Source organism: Danio rerio, chromosome 6, assembly GCF_052040795.2.
Source record: "Danio rerio strain M-AB ecotype USA chromosome 6, GRCz13ab, whole genome shotgun sequence".
NCBI lineage: Eukaryota > Metazoa > Chordata > Actinopteri > Cypriniformes > Danionidae > Danio > Danio rerio.
In genome coordinates this window covers 10152187-10170631 of record NC_141026.1, presented here as the reverse complement: position 1 = coordinate 10170631, position 18445 = coordinate 10152187, and the positions used below count along the sequence as shown (strand labels likewise).

Here is an 18445-nt window from a genome sequence, read left to right as displayed (position 1 = left end):
ATTGTATTGTGTAACATTCATTCACATTGCCCCATATGACAAATGTAGTAATAGAATACGGTGAAAAAAAACTAATTTTTCTACATAAAGTGGAATTTAAAGGGCTTATATGATGCGATTTTATATTTTCCTTTCTCTCTTTTAAGTGTTGCAAGCTGTTTATAGATATGGTTAGATAAGAAACTCAAATACTAGAGTCTTAAACCCAAAGAGATATTTTATATGCAAGTTCTTTTGATGAGTGTTGTCACGATACTGGAATTTCTAACTTCGAATCAATACCTTGAAGAATATAGATATTTGATACCTTGCAGAACAATTTCCGCAACATTAAAAATAAGAAAATCAAGTAAAAAAAATAAATAAATAAACCATACAATGCTTATATCAGGTACTTTTGTGCAATCTCTTTTTATTTTCTGATTTTGAAAAGTGTTAAAATCTTAATATTACAGTTTGTGATTGCTTACACGATTGCTTGCACACTGAAACAAAACTTTACACACAAAGAGCAAAACCCAAGGCTAAAATCGCACTGTAAGCACATTGTCAACTTCACACTTTTTGCAAAACATTACACAAAGTGATTTGCAAATCCCTAAACACACTTGGATGCTTTTGAAACAGAAACTTTTCATTGTGGAATTGCCTTGCAATAACAAAGCAAAGGCTTCCAAACGAACACACACAAGCCAATTGGTTAAACACAGTCATCAGGTGTGCAGGCACACTGGAGCAAAACTGTAGACACATCAATCAGCCTGAATCACAATAAAAAGCAATAGGTATAAACTACACTGGTCTTCAATAAATATGTTTCCATTACAGATTATATCAGTATTGTCAGTTAGAAATGATACAAGTGTTTAAGATTGAATACAGCAGTGTGTAAATAAACCAAACAGATTTATATTGAATAAAGCGTGCGTGTTGTGTACGTTGTCAAAATTGTGTTTTGTTATATTGTTGTAAAGTTTTGAACGAAGTGTTTCAGTTTGCAAAAGAACTGATCAGTTCTGCTGTTTGTGTGTGTGGATGTGGAAATTGTGTGAAGTGTTTTGACAAAATAAGCCTTAATTTCAAAATTGTACTTAAGCAATCATAAAAAAACTGTATTATTAAATTTCCCTGCTGGTGAGTAGAGAGATTATAGGACAGTAAAGCCAGTATTGATACTAACCAAAAGCGAGATTGTATCATTTTAAATATTTCAATATTGATATATATATGTGGATTTCTGACAACACAACTTCTAACTTATCTTTTTTTTAAAATAGCAACTTGCTAAAATTAACAACTAGGAAACAACAACACTCACTCATAATGTTCAAGGTAATGTCATCTCTAAATTTAATTTGGGCAAACACAATAACACAATATCCATTGCCTGTAAAAGGGCTATGCATTGATGGGGATGATGGTAATAGACCTTCCAGCGCCAGGCAAAGAAGAACTCTTCAATTGAATTCAAGAATGGAGAGTATGGGGGAGGTTGAGCACAGTGAAGAGTGTTCTGTAAACCAGTAACACACCAAAGCAGCCGGATGAAAACTAACATTGTCCCATATAATGATATATCTGGTCTGCTCTGGTCTCTGAACATCCGTGAGCATGTTATAAAAGGTGTTCAGGAATTTAATAATGTCTGCAGTGTTATAAGGGCTTATTTATAGTGCTTGGGCTGATTGCAAAGTGAACTAATTATCCAAAACAGTTTTCACATGTGATAGTGTGCTAGACAGTTGGCAAAATAGCATAAATCATAGCCATACATGTGTATATTTTTGCTCGGAGTGTTTTGATCATTTGGAAATTCAGTGTAAAGCAGTGAGTTGTGTTTACAGATCCACAAAAAAAGGGCTGTGCTGTGGATTGTACCTAAAATTTTGCAAAGTGTGTGTTACAAATTTGCAAACTGAGTGCAGAGCAGTGGTTGTGCTTTTAATTTTGCTAACTCAGTGAGTGGTTTTGCTATAAGAATCAATCGTTTTAAAAATTGTGCTGTAAGAATCTAGGTTAGGGTTTAAGCATTCAGAAAAAACTGTAATATAAGGGAGCTTTGTATGTCATTTAGTGTGTAATAACAACAGCAATCTTGTATTCACATTTGCAACCCTGTTTTGATGGAAAGCAAATGAAGTCCGGAGTCAGAGTAGACGATCCCAGCTCTTCATTCTCCTTCAAAGTCTTTAAAAAAAATTCTATTTGAGAGATGAACTTCACATCAAAACAATGTGATATGACCCCTAAGGTCACATCATTATCAAGTTCCAACAGATTTCCCGAGGATGAAATCTTATCTTCACTAATTTTCATACTTGTGTATTATTACACCCTCGGAAATACAGACACACTTCAATGTTCACTTGTTCAGTGTGTGCATGCAGAGGAAGTTTTTTTTTAGTTGACTGCTCACAACCTCGACAGTGTGTCTCTATAATACACATTACAAACAAAACATCTTTACTTTTACACTAAATAATAGAACATTATGTTTTTTTTTTCATTACTCACATACTAAGGTCACTTGTGTAAATATAAAGCATGGTGTGATTAGATGGATAGATTAGATGTACATTTTTCAGTAAGCTGTTAAAATAAGCACTTATTCAATTGAAGGAGAAACTGTTTGCAATTCGAATCGACATCGACATTCACAACCTATAAGCCATGACATTTTTCCAGGTCGTTTTTTTCCATTACTTTCCCTACTGTGTGTGGTCACGTGACTCCGCTCTGTTAAGGCCGATTTATACTTCTGCATCGAACATATGCGTATGGCCAAAGTCCCTTTAAGGCAAGTCATTTCACTCGGCAGCCATCTTTGAAAAGCGTCTCACGCAGTATTCTATCTCAATGGGGAAACATCAAATTCTCCAAAACTGTTTGCCAAGCTTAAATTACATACTGCAGGGCTTGAAACTGTGACCATTTTGGTCTCATATGCGTCCGAAATTTAATCTATGCGACCTCATAATTTTGATGAGGTCGCATCCCTGTTTTGATTTTTTCAAAAAACTGTGTTGAATCGCTCTTCCCTGCCACTACTTTGTTTAATATTAGCAGTCAATCACTCAAGGCTTTCCGCTGTCAGATGACAGGGAGCTTTTGTGACCGCAGGGAATGCAAACGGCTGAAGAGTGAAAAGTTTACAGGTTTGCAAACCCCACCTAAAGTTACAAATAATGGCGCAGATGAGAGCGATCATGACATGTGGTGAATGTTGATCCGCCGGCTGAGATCAATTGAGGTTTTTCTGAGAAGGTGCCCGAATCTCGATGTGTTGCATTTACTGCCTGTGCAGGGGCAAATGTCCGCTAAATGTAAAATCTAATACTGTACATATCATCGCCAAAGAAGCTCGCCTTTACTAAGTTTACACTGAAATTGGGGCTCATAACTAAGAGTGGTATTGTGCCGGTGGTCATCACGGGAATCCTGCTCTTCCTGCTCATAAATTTTTGCGGCTGACTCGCATGCTTTCCACAAACACAGAACAATGAAAATCAGCTCATAATGATATTGAGCATAAAGATTGAGCATTTAAAAGGGCACAAACCGAATATAAAAACAATAGTGCAAAAAAAAATTTCTTACTGCAATGCTTAATTTTTGTTTGATGCAAATTATACATTTATTTTTCATATTGTAACAGACTTTTTATAGCAGATAACTTACATTCACACACATTCAAGGCAGCATCATAATGAGAAATGTAATTCATTGTTAGTATTGTCATTTTCATCATCATAAATATTCTATAATTATTAGACATTAATGTAGGAATAATTGCACACAAATATTAATGTCATCTCAGCATTAGTTAGATAGTTGATTCTGTTTTTTGATGTTAATTATTGATGTTTAAAAATACGATAAATCCCTTAAAATACAATTTGCAATGGTGCTCATTCATTTTTAAATTTTAATGTTAATTACACTTTACCTAAATAACATAAAAAATATCTAAAATAACACACATTATGTGCATTACTATTACCAAATATGAGAAGAAACAAACTTATTTACATAAAATTAAATCATGGGTGTGATTTTTAGATATTTGGGAATGTCGTATTTAGGGTTACACGATATTTGAAAAAAAATGATATTGCAATTTTTTGTTTTTCTGTGATATATGACGTGCTATGAATATATCTTTACCAGATGACTTGAACAGCTCTATTTGGAACGATTTTTTTATTTTAGAGATGGTTTCGTAGCGCAGTGCATCTCCATAAAATGCAAATAACTAGAACAAATCAAAGACAATGAAATAAACAGTGCTTTATGATTTTCTCGAGTCTAACTGTATTCAGGTACAGAAATTGAAAAACCAGATGTAAATAAACAACACTGTATAGTCTTCAAATATTATAATATCTTATACACAAATTTTTTAAATTAGCTTGAAATCTTAGTCACAGGCATTAAAATGAAAACTTTTTAATGTAATAGACGTTGCACTGAATCCACAACGTTCTGAACTGTGGTTCCTGGTCCTTACTGGATATTGCAGATCCTACGACTGTTGCAGATTTGCATATATTGCGATATCCATGTTGAAACAATATATTATGCAGCCCCAGTCTTAATACCATTATTTGTAAAATATAGTATTTTTAAAATAACCTTTATCTCTGAACTTTGAATCAATGGACAGACTTTGAGAGAGAATCATGAATTGAAAAGCTTTGTGCCTCACAGTGCAAGAAACGTTTCTTTAATACCTGAATGCTTGAGGTGATAAGCTGTCACAACAATCTGTGAACATCCATTCTCTGGCAAATCTCAAGCTTTAAATGTCAAAATACTTATAAGGAACTGTGCATGGGCTACTTTTTTAATACTGCAAGCATAAACCAGCAGGAATGTAATAGCCATTTAAAAGCTAAGGAATCATTACATAACAAGGACACTAAGAGATAAAAATCCTCCTCACACACGACCACACACACCCACATCCAGGCTTATGGCATCCCATGACGTTACACTTTCTAAAACTTTTTGGACTGTGATTTTTTAGCGGCTTATATTAGGAGAGACTGGGGTTTTACCACAATATTTTGGCCATGACCTAAGCGAGAGAAACCCGCAAGCTAAGCAGCTTAAAATGAATCTAGTTATAATGCACGAGGGACCCTTCTTGGTTTTTAGGCCAACACTCTGTCAACCCCAGTTACTGTGGGCGGTGACCATATTCAATTACTCTGAAATAAATCTACTTGTTTGCAAACAGACATAAATACATGATTGTGTTTGTATTTTTTAATTTGCACTTTCTTTTGCACTTTGTTCTGCTTGTCTGTCTGTCTATCCATCTATTTTTCTATCTATCTATCTATCTGTCAGTCCGTCCATCCATCCGTCTGTCTATATATCTATCTGTCTTTCTATCTGCCTGTCTATCTATCTATTCGTCCGTCCATCTATCTTGTGTCTGTTTGTCTTTCTGTCTGTCTGTCTGCCAGTCTATTATCTGTCCGTCTGTCTGTCCATCCATCTATTGTCTCTTTGTCTTTCTATCTATCTATCTATCTATCTGTCTGTCTGCCTATCTATCTATCTATCCATTCATCTATCTATCTATCTATCTATCTATCTATCTATCTATCTATCTATCTATCTATCTATTTATCTATCTATCTATCTATCTATCTATCTATCTATCTACCTATCTGTCTGTCTGTCTATCTATATATCTTATCAGTCTGTCTGTCTGTCTGTCTATCTATCTATATATCTATCAGTCTGTATGTCTATCTATCTATCTATCTGTCTATCTATCTATCTATCTATCTATCTATCTATCTATCTATCCATCCATCCATCCATCCATCCATCCATCCATCCATCCATCCATCCATCCATCCATCCATCCATCCATCCATCCATCCATCCATCCATCCATCTATCTATCTATCTATCTATCTATCTATCTATCTATCTATCTATCTATCTATCTATCTATCTATCTATCTATCTGTCTGTCTGTCTATCTATATATCTTATCAGTCTGTCTGTCTGTCTGTCTATCTATCTATATATCTATCAGTCTGTATGTCTATCTATCTATCTATCTATCTATCTATCTATCTATCTATCTATCTATCTATCTATCTATCTATCTATCTATCTATCTAACTATCTATCTATCTGTCTGTCTGTCTATCTGTCTGTCTGTCTTTCCATCTGCCTGTCTATCTATATGTCCATCTGTCAGTCCGTCCATCCATTCGTCTGTCTATATATCTATCTGTCTTTCTATCTGCCTGTCTATCTATCTATTCGTCCGTCCATCTATCTAGTGTCTGTTTGTCTTTCTGTCTGTCTGTCTGCCAGTCTATCTATCTGTCTGTCTGTCTGTCCATCCATCTATTGTCTGTTTGTCTTTCTATCTATCTATCTATCTATCTATCTATCTATCTATCTATCTATCTATCTATCTATCTATCCATCTATCCATTCATCTATCTATCTATCTATCTATCTATCTATCTATCTATCTATCTATCTATCTATCTATCTATCTATCTATCTATCTATCTATCTACCTATCTATCTATCTGTATGTATATTGATCTGTCTGTCTGTCTGTCTGTCTGTCTGTCTGTCTGTCTGTCTGTCTGTCTATCTATCTATCTATCTATCTATCTATCTATCTATCTATCTATTTGCCTGTCTGTCTGTCTTTCCATCTTTCTGTCTGTCTGTCTATCTATTTATCTATCTATGTCTGTCTGCCTGCCATTCTATCTACCTATTGTCTGTTTATAAATAGTTTGTCCGTGTGTATATCTGTCTATCTGTCTGTCTATCTATCATATTTCTGTCTATTGTTATCTACAGTATCTATCTGAGTCTGTCTTTTATCTGTTTGTCTATCGAATCAAGCGGACTCTTTAAAGATGTCAAGAGCTGATTGATGTTCATAAACCAACATCCAATCTCATTCTGCTGACAAGACCCCAGTAAAGTGTCTTCAAGGACTCTGTGCATGAATGAGACACTCAGTCTACACAGTGACCGAGATCTCCCACATTGGCACAGCGGTGTCTGTCTCTGATGCCCACTCACAGAGTATGGCATCCTTGTGGACGAGAGACAACCTGACTCCCAGACGTCCAATCCTGTGGATATGATTATCCCACCCAGTGTGATCATGTTAATCCGATGATGAAACCAGAAATACAGAGGCTATTAGACAATGAATATGTTGGATAACACGGAGGAGGTGTAGGAGGGACGTGCCGGAGAATCTCATCATTAGACAAATCACATGGCGAGGACATTGAGAATCGGCCCTGTGCACACACCTCCTGCTAACCGAGATTTCAGAGGGACTGACTGGAAATATTTGTCTTGAGGGCTTTATTTGAGTAACTAGAAGTTTTTGAGTCAAAAGTCATATTGCACAAATTTCCAACTCTGGTTTTGTATGTTGTATAATATAAAAAAAAGTCCTGAATTAAAATTGTATAAACCAAGTTTTCTCTCTCAGTCTTTTAGTCTTGTCTTCTAGTACTAGCATATTTTTTAAATAAAATGCATTTACTTGACAAAATTAAATAAGAAATTTAAAATTAAGTCACAATTAAATCACTTTTAAGAGTTCACACTTAACTAATGATTGATTATAAAGCGTGTTTGGCATACTGTCCCAAGAGAGATTACTGAGCTCATAAGACAGGTAGGTCTCGAGAACTCCCCTGCTTATTTATGGCTAATGGCAAATTAGGGACTGCTATGGAGATATACTGCTGATTGAGGAGTCATCTATGGTGCTAATTTGGTTTGGTCAATTCACCTATCACAGTGGCAGAGTAGGTAATGCTGTCGCCTCACAGCAAGAAGGTTGCTGGTTCAAGCCTCGGCTGGGTCAGTTTGCATTTCTGTGTGGAGTTTGCATGTTCTCCCTGCGTTCGCGTGGGTTTCCTCCAGGTGTTCCGGTTTCCCCCACAGTCCAAAGAATGCAGTACAGGTGAATTGGGTAGGCTAAATTGTCCATAGTGTATGAGTGTGAATGAGTGTGTATGGATGTTTCCCAGAAATATGTTGCAGCTGGAAGGACATCCGCTGCGTAAAAACATGCTGAATAAGTTGGCGGTTCATTACACTGTAATTAGGATTAATAAAGGGACTAAACCGAAAAGAAAATGAATGAATCAATCAATGAATTCACCAATGTAGCATGTCTTTAGATGGTGGGAGGAAACCAGAGAACCCGGGGAAAACCCACGCGAGCATGGGGAGAACATGTAAGGACTTGAGTGACGTTCTTGCTATGAGGCAACAGTGCTAACCATTGGGCCGCCATGCCACCCTATCAAGAAAAAGGGAGAAGTAGGGGTGGAAGGGGGATTCTTCAAGACGATGATAACTAAGAAAAATCTGGTTATTTATAATGAGTTAAGAATCACCCGATTGGTGGATCATGCATTAGCTAATACAGGACCAGCCGTGATCAATCATAAGCATGTGATCCTCTCGAAATTTATACATAAACTTCACTTATGGTTAAGACAAGAATAAAAATCTCCCAGTATTTCCCTACAAAATCTTGTTTTCTCTATTAATTTGTATATATTTAAATATATTTAATATCCCAGTGGAATAAGTAATTTTGATACAGATTTTTTTAAAACAAGACATAAATTTAAAAATTTAGAGATCTTGCATCTCATGTAAACTCATAATTTAATGATGGCTTTTTGACTGTAATTTCACAAATACATTTAAAAAATGAAAAACAAAATACATTTATGTAATAAAAATAATGAAATGTTCATAATAAAACAATTATAATGAGAATAATACATTTAGGTTAATCATCTTGCATGTTTTTCTTTCTTTGTTCAAATTCCATATACAAATATATAACAATTTCAGAAATTTTGTACAATTAATTTGTGTTTAATTATTTTAAATACCATAAAAACTGCTAAATGTTCTCACAATACACTTCTCAAGCCTTTAAGAAGTTTATTTTGAGTACATTTAGCAGTTTTTATGCTCCTTTTAGCAACATTGCTCATATAATTTATCCTGCTACAGAGTCATGCACTCACAAATGTGGGTCAATTTAGGTTAAATTAACTGTACCTTTGGCATTTATAAATATAATGAGCCGACTCTAAGAAATATTCACCAGAGAAAAGACATCTAGTCACAATATCCAATAAATCCTCCACATGATGTTCACGTAATGCTGTCTCTGTTCATGTCAGAATTATAAACTTAAAAAGACAGATATGCAGATATTAAACATTGACAGTGAAATATATAATACACTGTATGATGTTCACAATAAATATGGCACATAATGACATATGCAAATGACACTTGACATGCATGTGTTGAGAAAACATTGCACGCACACACCATACATCACTGCATACTCAGATATGACATACACAGATGCTTGTTCACATTCCAGCACACAGACATGGAACATGCAAAGCTGTGCATTATTGGCTTATGTTGCCGGGCAAAGCAGAAGTGGGTCAGTTTTAAGTGTCATAGTTCCTGCACTGGTGAGTGTCTGGTAAATAAAAATAAAATCACAGCTGGTGGAGGTCTTGGGGTGGGCATGAGCAGGGGCTCGTCTGGATGCAGAGGAGCCCTTCTTTGCTCTCTCATGGCCATATTAAAGAGCTTTTTCTGTGTCACATGAATGCAAAAGTAGTACAGTATTGAGACTGTCTAGTGTTTGTGTGAATCAACAGGCTCCAAGCTCTGAAACATGAATCAATGTCACGACCGACAAAAGACTGAGCCACTCCCGCGCCCGCCGCGGCGCCGCGCAGCGCGATCCCCGGCGCGTCCAGAGGTGATAGTAACGTAATTAGAGAATGTGTTGAAGGTGTGAGAAAAAGTGACAGGTGAGGTAGAATCCTATTTACAGGGGGATCCCTCCTTGCTCTTGTGCACAATAACCCAGAATCACAATGTAAGGGCGTTGAACGTGCAAAAAAAGCAATGCACGCTGGCTTTTGAGGAACACGGCAGTTTTATCACACAAATGCATTGCAGACTCTACCATGTATGCGAAGGGTGTGATGCATATCACCATTAAATTATGCCATTCAGACATAATAGCACACATCTGCCAGCTTCTAATGCTGTGCACCCCAGTGCTAATGCAACCAAAGTGCACGTACAAATGGATGCACACGGGGAGTAAAATAAACTCACTAACATCCATTGTAACAAAAGCCTACCTGTTTTGAAAAACGGCTCCGTATCTGGATCGGTGGGTCCTTCCTCGGCAGCCTCGGCAGAATTCATCATTGCAGGTTATGTCTCCACTGATGACGGTTGTGAGGATGGTCAGATTTTACACCTACGGATCTTTGCAATCTATGTGTGAAGAACACTGGAGCGCGTGGCCGTCTCCATTGGTGAACGCTCGTAGTAGTGAATGGTGATGATGATGATGATGATGGTTCTGTGCTCAGCGATACTGTATCCAACGCTCCGCCGGGCGCTATTGTTTAAAGCCTACCGCCTCTGCAAGACAACTGCTGGGGGAACCCCGATAGAGAGAGCCGTAAAAAAGAAAACGCGCGTGCAAGGTTAATGCAGGTCTCGTAAAATCCCTTATTCATTCGTTGCTCCTCCACCCGTAGTATATTCCTCCATCCGTTCGATGTCTCTCGCACAAGCCAGCGGATATAATGGCAGCTCCCCTACACACTGACCGAACGAGCGAGCCGCAAATTGCCTCCCACAATGAGCGCCCACTATTACAGATGAATCAATGCAGCTAATGCAACGACTGCTGCTGCTGGAGATACAGACTGTCGTCCTAACGCGAGACAGGTTCTTTCTTGTGCTGCAGCCTGGAGAACTGGACCAATCTGTCCTCCTGATGCGCTCAAGCGCTTCTTAATAATGGGGTGTGTGTATTTTCAAGAGGCCGGAGAACCCCTACCATCACCATACGGTCCTGTTTAAGGGATGCTTACTAATTAGAATCAGTGAATCGTGGTCTGTTAGGATGCTTTGGAACCTTTTACAAAGCACAATTTCTTCGTAGACGTTTGTTTTGTCAAAATCCACTTAATTGTCCAAAACTAATATTACAAGATTATTGTTGAAAGTGTTATTGATTTAATAATAGAAATTACATTTTAGCAATATGATTTAGCTTTTTATGCATTAAGTTACCTTTCTTGCCAACTAAAAATGTATAAATAATTAATATTATAAAATATTCAATATTTTTCATTATTAGACATTTCAATTTATCTTTTTTTTGTAATGAACTAAATCTTCTGTCTGGAATCCATAAAAGGAGCGGAATAAAGTCCAAAGATTTACCTCTTTGCTAAAAAAGTGAAAGCTTACTGTAATTACTGTCCAGCTCCAGTTCCAGGTTTTCCATTTCCCATTCTCTCTTGGCTGCTGAGAGAAAACTCTGCTCCAAGTGATTTCTTTAAAGCTGCAGTATGTAACTCGTCCTCAGAATTAAAGGTCTTCTGAGATATCCCCATATGAGCAACTTTGTCTGATGTGTTGAGTATTTTATTGTTTTAAACTGAAACAGGTCTAGGGGTCACCAAACTTGTTCTGTGCCAGTGTCCTGCAGAGTCTAGCTCCAACCCTAACCAAACACACCTGAATAAAGCTGCGGTCACACTGGACATTTCTCATCATAGACTTCCATTTATAAGCACGCGAATGTGTCAGACTGGAAACGCAAGCTGCAACAAGTTTCGCAGTTTGCTGCGTTGCAAAGTTCAAGCTTGGTGAACTCTGACCTGTGAAATTGCATCATGTGACGGCGTGAGACCAACCGATGATCAAAACATGACCTCTCAGGACAAAATTTTAAATATGGAGCAATCGCTTGCTTTTTAAAATGTCTAATCATCTTGTTTAATCCTGCCCCTTTACGCAGCACCGTACAACAGAATTTCACATGCACAAACTCTAGTGTGACCGCAGCTTAAGCTAATCAAGGTCTTAATAGGTATACCTGAAACTTCCAGGCAGGTGTGTTGAGGCAAGTTGGAGTTAAACTCTGCAGGGATACTGACCCTTCAGGACTAAGATTGGTGACCCCTGGTCTAAAGCATTAGCCGAGTAACTCCTCCCCTTTAAAAGAAAATAACGAATAATGTTTCACTCATATCACAGCTTGGTTAAACAGAGCTGTTGACCCAGCAGCATCCGACAGTTCCTAACAGCTACTGTAATAATGTTGAGTTTGTCTTACCCTTACTATTGTAGGTGCATTCCAATTGATCATTAGTGGACTTCGAAGTGGACTTCACGTAGAAATCTGCCCTCTGATTCCATTCCAAAGGGAGAAAACTAGGAAAAATGGGGGCATTGATACACTACTTAGCAGGAATTAGATATTTTAGCATCACTGTATTTTGGTGTTTCTTCCCTTACATCTTAATTAATACAAATTTTTCTAATCAACACAATCACATACTGTTTGCTGTTTTCTTGTAGCCTACATTTTGTTCACGTGAACCTTGTTACATTTAATTCAACACTTTCAGCTGCAGTGTTATGTACGGGTTGGAATGCTTCAGGTTTCAATTTATTTTCTAAAATAGCTAACTGCTAACTTTTAAGTCAGCGTCAACCGTAACTTGCTGCAGACTTTCACAAAGGTACAAAAGGTACAAAATTTGTCCCACACATGAAGGGTCCCACACCTATTTTGATTGTTATGCCATCATGAACTATCAAAATAACCCATCGAAAAAGGTTTTAAGATCAGAGTTCATCAGATCGATCAGAGTTAGACACAAGAAAAGTTTCACTGTTTGATGTCAAATAGAGAAAACATTTTACAACTAACTTTTATTCTAAATATTGGACCTTATTTTTGAAAAACAAAAGACCAAAAAAAGGTGAGAAGCACGAAAAGCGTCCCGTTTAAATTTACATTCAGTACTACTTTGGCTATTTTTAATTTAATTTAAAAGGCTATGTTTTTCATTTAAAACTTTAAGAGATTCCTATTTTTTTATCCAATGATATATAAATTTGGATTTTAAAAATAAGTCTGTTTTCATATTTCTTTAGTACATAAAAAAGCGTGACCATCTGACAAGCTAATCCAGCAAAAAGTGCTTAAATTGAATTATTTAATTAAATAGAAATTAAGGCGAATAACGGCAAAAAAGTCCACTTTTTAAGAAAATAAGAACCACCCCTTTCACCAGACTGGCTACAGGCCTGGTACAAGGTGGGTTTTTATTTTTGCACTCCTCCTCTCATCTGTCACTTGCAGCAAACTAAAGGTTGGAGAGGCGTGGCTAAGTAATATTTTATCAAACCCATCAAAATGATGTCATCACAGATTGACCGGCATTCCAGAGCCGAAGTAAAATGGCAGATTTTGATGAAACATTTTCAAGACTTTCTTCACCATTAGATTAATTGCATTATGTTTATTTATGCTTACTTACAGCATCTTAATGTGAATTTTGTAGTACTGGGTTGCTGGGTTGTTGTAACCTAATGGGACAAACCCAACAATTGGGTTAAAAGGTGAGAAAATGAGGTTGTTGTTTTTTGACCCAAGGTTAGCTTATGACAACCAAGCATTTTTTTTAAAGTGTGTTTACAACTAGGGGCAGCAGACTTACTGATTTTGGGGCCCTAAGGAATTTGAGGTATGGAGCCCTAGCATTTTTGAAAAGTAATTTACAAATTAGGTTATTTATATATAAAACTTATTTTAATTATTTAAAGTATATTTATATATTTTAATATTTAAAGGAACCTATCTTCTTAATGTAATGTTAAAAGCAATACATTTACCAATTAAAAAATAAGTTAACTTACTTAAGTTAAATTTAACATTTGTTTGTCTTATCATGAGTCACTGGTGGTGAGTCTTCAATAACAGCTTTACTTGCACAATTTCAGATCTGTCAGGTTGTTTCCTGCTGCAGAATAGCCATGTACCTGCTAAACTTGTCATGATGTCCATCAACAGACGTATGTTATAGCTCCTGCTACAACGTTTTACCGCCAGGCCAGAAACAGCTTTATTAACCGTCAAAGTTAAAACAATTAACGTTCGTAAGTCTAACTTAAATGAATAAATAAATAATAACTCTTGGGTATAAGTAAAAAAACACAAAACTAAGGTGAAAATAAAAACTAGGGGGGAAACTGCTAACAGCTAGCTCCCTTAGCGACACAAACAATGAAATGTCCCGCCTGGCTACCTCAGCCAATCAAATAAGAGGATCGGATTCAGAACTCATATTTTAAAATCCTTAGTATTTTTATAGTAATATACAGAATATTTACGATGTTAAATTCACAGTTTAATACCAGAAGAAATAACTCTAGCTGTATAAATGTAGTTTAGTTTGGTTAAAATGCACAAGCAGCATTGCTGTCAATCACCACACCCCCTTGAATGAGAATGAGAATGTTTATTTAAAAATCAAAAGTATGCTTGAACGTGGACACAATTGTGTTGTTTCTGGAAGTTAAATAGCCCTGTCGACTCTAACCAGGAAATTTAGTCTTCCTGTGATTCAGATGTTTCACTGGGTGAAATCAACATCTGCGAAAACAAACGTCGACATGCTGAATGATTGTATTATCACAGTGTGCCTAGCAGATTTTTAAGATTATGGTAAATCATTCACGCGCATAACTTAAATTCTGTGCATGATAAATATTATTTTCTTAAAGGGTCTGGGCAACCTGATGGAAATTGTGTCAGAAAGATTGTGAAATGCCGCCATCTTGAGGAAAAGTGGTTTGAAAGAGGCCTCAGATTGTGGCATTAAAAGGTTCAACTAAAATTTAAATGTACTAGTCTCCCTCAGTTGTTATGAGATTATTTTCTCTGCTGTGCACAAAAGAAGATATTTTAAAGAAAGCTAAACCTAACCATCAACTTTCATAGGAAAAATAAATACTATGGAAGTCCATGTGGTTGCAGGTTTTCAGCTTTCTTGAAAATATCTTCTTTTGTGCTCAAGAGAGATAAAAATAACCCAAACAGGTTTGGAACGAGTAAAGGGTGAGTAAATAATGACAGAATTTTTGGTTTCTGTTAATAAAATTAGCCATCTTATTTTAAATCATGTTTATACAAAATTACTGCCATTTCTATAACCATTTACTAGTGTAGCAAAACCACAGGTAATTTGTGGTTATTATTTAATATAAAAAACATATATGTTAGGTTTTACTTTTATGATAATTGATGATGATGATAATTATTTATTAATTATTTACAAGAGTTTTTGATCATTTTTTTCATTCTGTATAAAACTAAATTAAGCAAATATAACTAAATTAAACTGAATTAAGCAAAAGCAGAGTATTTTAGTACTGAAATCATTTGTCTTGATCATAGTACTTGAACTATCAGATTATTTATCTGTATTATCTTCTGTATAGCACAAAGGACTAATCAACATCGCTCCAAAAATCCATCAGAGCAGAAGTGGGCAACGCTGAACAACTTCCCTTCAGTTTATGTAGATTTATTCAATGTGCTGAGATGGCGAAATGAAGTCAACAATCATTCATAATCAAAAAAAATTGAATTCTTGAGATCATGTTGGAAGGAATGAAATCTTCTTCATTCACAACAAGTGCAATGAATAATACTCTGACGCTTATTGTCCAAGTATTCAGCTCACTGATTTAGATAAACCCTCTGCTTGCCATACTGGATTTGTGAATCTTGCACTGGAAATTTCAAGAAGAGTGCTTCTGCACAACTGGGAGGCTGCAGTATCACCTTAGGCCCCCTTATTATTTGGCCTTACCCCACACCGCCCACCAAACCCAACCACAAATCAGGAACAACATGGAAATGTGGCAGGTCCTAGAAATGTGACCCTATAAATGAGTTTCAGACTCTCTGGTTGTGCAGGAACATATACTATTTATATTTTCTAACCACATTTTTTCTGTGCATGACAGATAATTAAGTTCTAGATTACAATTAGCTGCTGCCTGAGAGGGAGTGCATAAACAACAGTGACAAAATTGGTGAAGAAATGATTTTCACTCAAAAATGGCTGGTAAATTTGACAGTAGTAAGAAACAGCAATCTAACATTCAATTTCAAAAAACAGTCCATGGACCAAAACAGACTTTTCTGAAAAACTGTACGGTGCATAGAATAACAGAATTTATCAATTAAATTAGACTAGTGCAATTTTTCTCAACCATGACCACCAGCTCTGCTCATTTTCCATGTCTCATTAACCAAACACACCTAATTCAGATCATCAGCCCATTAGCCGAGACTAAAAGACCTGTTTTCTCAGAGATGGGTTGCGGCTTAAAGGGCATCTGCTGCATAAAAACTAGCTGGATAAGTTGGCGGTTCATTCCGCTGTGGTGACCCTGGATTAATAAAGGGACTAAGCCGAAAAGAAAATAAATTAATGAATGAATGTTACATAAATAGTAAAACATGCTTTTACAGATGTAAGCTAGGCATAGATAATAGATTCTAAACAGAAAATGTACCACATAATGACTAAATTATGATTATGAAGGTTTTTTGGTCACCTTTTCCTTTTGAAAACCTCTATTATTTGGTCCATCACAGATTATAGGATTTTAAGGGTGTCTGATTACATCAGCTGCAGTAAATTGTGTTTGGGATGTGCATTTAATGGGATAACCAGAGGAAGAGAACAGGCGGAAACCTCATCTACCCGTTACAAAGGAGGTAATAATCATCCCAGTCAAAGATAGCATTCAAGGGTTTCCACTTTCTTGTTGTGTCAGAGGACTGGATGTAAGGTGTTCAGAATACATTGTGGTCAGCAGTGTGGATAAACATATAGTAGACTTGCACTTATGCTGATTGGACTAATTATAATTTTAATTATGACACATTTGCTATTGACAAAAATGCTTACCGTAAATTAATTTTTGTTTTCATTTGCATTTCTGCAGAACTTAAAATATATTAATAAATCATTTTTGCAATGACAGACTACTCCCAGTAAAATGTCATTTGGTTTATTAATAGTTTACACCCCCCAAAATGTCAGTAAAATTTAGAACAACATTCATTTATTGGCTTGGCACAGTCCCAAAATACTATCATCTTAATTATTTAATTAATAGGCTATTTATACTTCGCCACTATGCTTCAGACTATCAGGTTTTACTAATTTCTCAGCAAAACGTTTGTAATAATTGAAAATATAATATAATGCATTATGATTGTTTATTTTGTTTTTTGCATGGTAGGCTATGTTGTTCCATTAATACATAAATACACTCACCGGCTACTTTATTAGGAACTTCTGTCCTGCTTATTAACGCTCATTTCTTTTCAGCCAATCGCATGACAGCAACTTAATACATTTAGGCGTGTAGACATGGTCAAGACAATCTGCTGCAGTTCAAACTGAGCTTGAGTGACTTTGAAAGTGGCATCGTTGTTGGTGCCAGACTGGCTGGTCTGAGTATTTCAGAAACTGATTATGTACTGGGATTTTCATGCACAGCCATCTCTATGGTTTACAGAGAGTGGTCCAAAAAAAGAGAAAATATCCAGTAAGTGGCTGTTCTGTGGGTGCAAAGGCCCTGTTGATGCCAGGGGTAAGAGGAGAATGGCCAGACTGGTTGGAACTGATAGAAAGGCAACAGTCACTCAAATAACCACTCGTTACAAGCGAGGTATAAAGAAGAGCATCTCTGAACACACAACACGTTCAACCTTGAGGCAGGTGGGCTACAGCATCAGAAGACCACATCTAAGAACATGAAACTGAGGCTACAATTTGCAAATGCAGGCTCACCAAATTGGACAATAGAGGATTGAAAAACGTTGCCACGTTTTATGAGTCTCGATTTCTGTTGCGACATTCAGATGGTAGGGTCAGAAATTGGTATCCACAAAATGAAAGCATGGATCCATCCTGCCTTGTATCACTAGTTCAGCATGATGCTATCATGTCAGTATGGACCAAAAGTTCTGTGGAATATTTCCAGTACCTTGTTAAATCTATGCCACAAAGGATTAAGGCAATTCTGAAGGCAAAAAGGAGTCCAACCCTTACTAGTAAGGTGTACCTTATAAAGTGGTCGGTGAGTGTATTTGCTGTTATCCTCAAGTATAATGCAACATTTCATACAGATTTTGACATTTAATTCTTAAAAAATATTAGTGCAAGTTAATTTAGTTAATTTAGGCGCTTTATTTTAAATATGATATCTACATAAAATCGCTTTTCAAAATTTTATTTGATGCAACCAATAAATGTTTTTTAGACCCATTAAAATATATTAATTTACACGCGGGAATAAACCGCGAAAAATTACCAATCCATTTCCATAGAAACGCCTTTCCAGCGTTTGAAGATTTAGTGGGCGTTAGCCAAATCTGAGTAAACGAGTGGCTGGTGTTCATATGATTGACAGTGCCTGTGACCAATAGACGTCAGGAAATAAAGGGACCCACCAATGAAATCTA

General features: G+C 36.3%; 1 protein-coding gene across 2 annotated transcripts in view; it reads right to left on the bottom strand.

The window, feature by feature from the left end:
• Positions 1-14191, bottom strand: part of kalrnb (kalirin RhoGEF kinase b) — a 172171-nt gene extending 157980 nt beyond the window's left edge. The window contains exons 1-2 of one of the 2 annotated variants that reach the window (XM_087256077.1): positions 13936-14191; positions 12221-12318 (exon numbers count right to left, since the gene is read on the bottom strand). Coding sequence is in view for 1 of the 2 variants with exons in the window: in NM_001327989.2 (NP_001314918.2) it covers positions 10221-10290 (70 nt within the window). In the remaining variant the exon portion in view is untranslated. 2 annotated transcript variants of the gene reach the window in all.
• Between the last annotated feature and the right edge of the window lie 4254 nt (positions 14192-18445).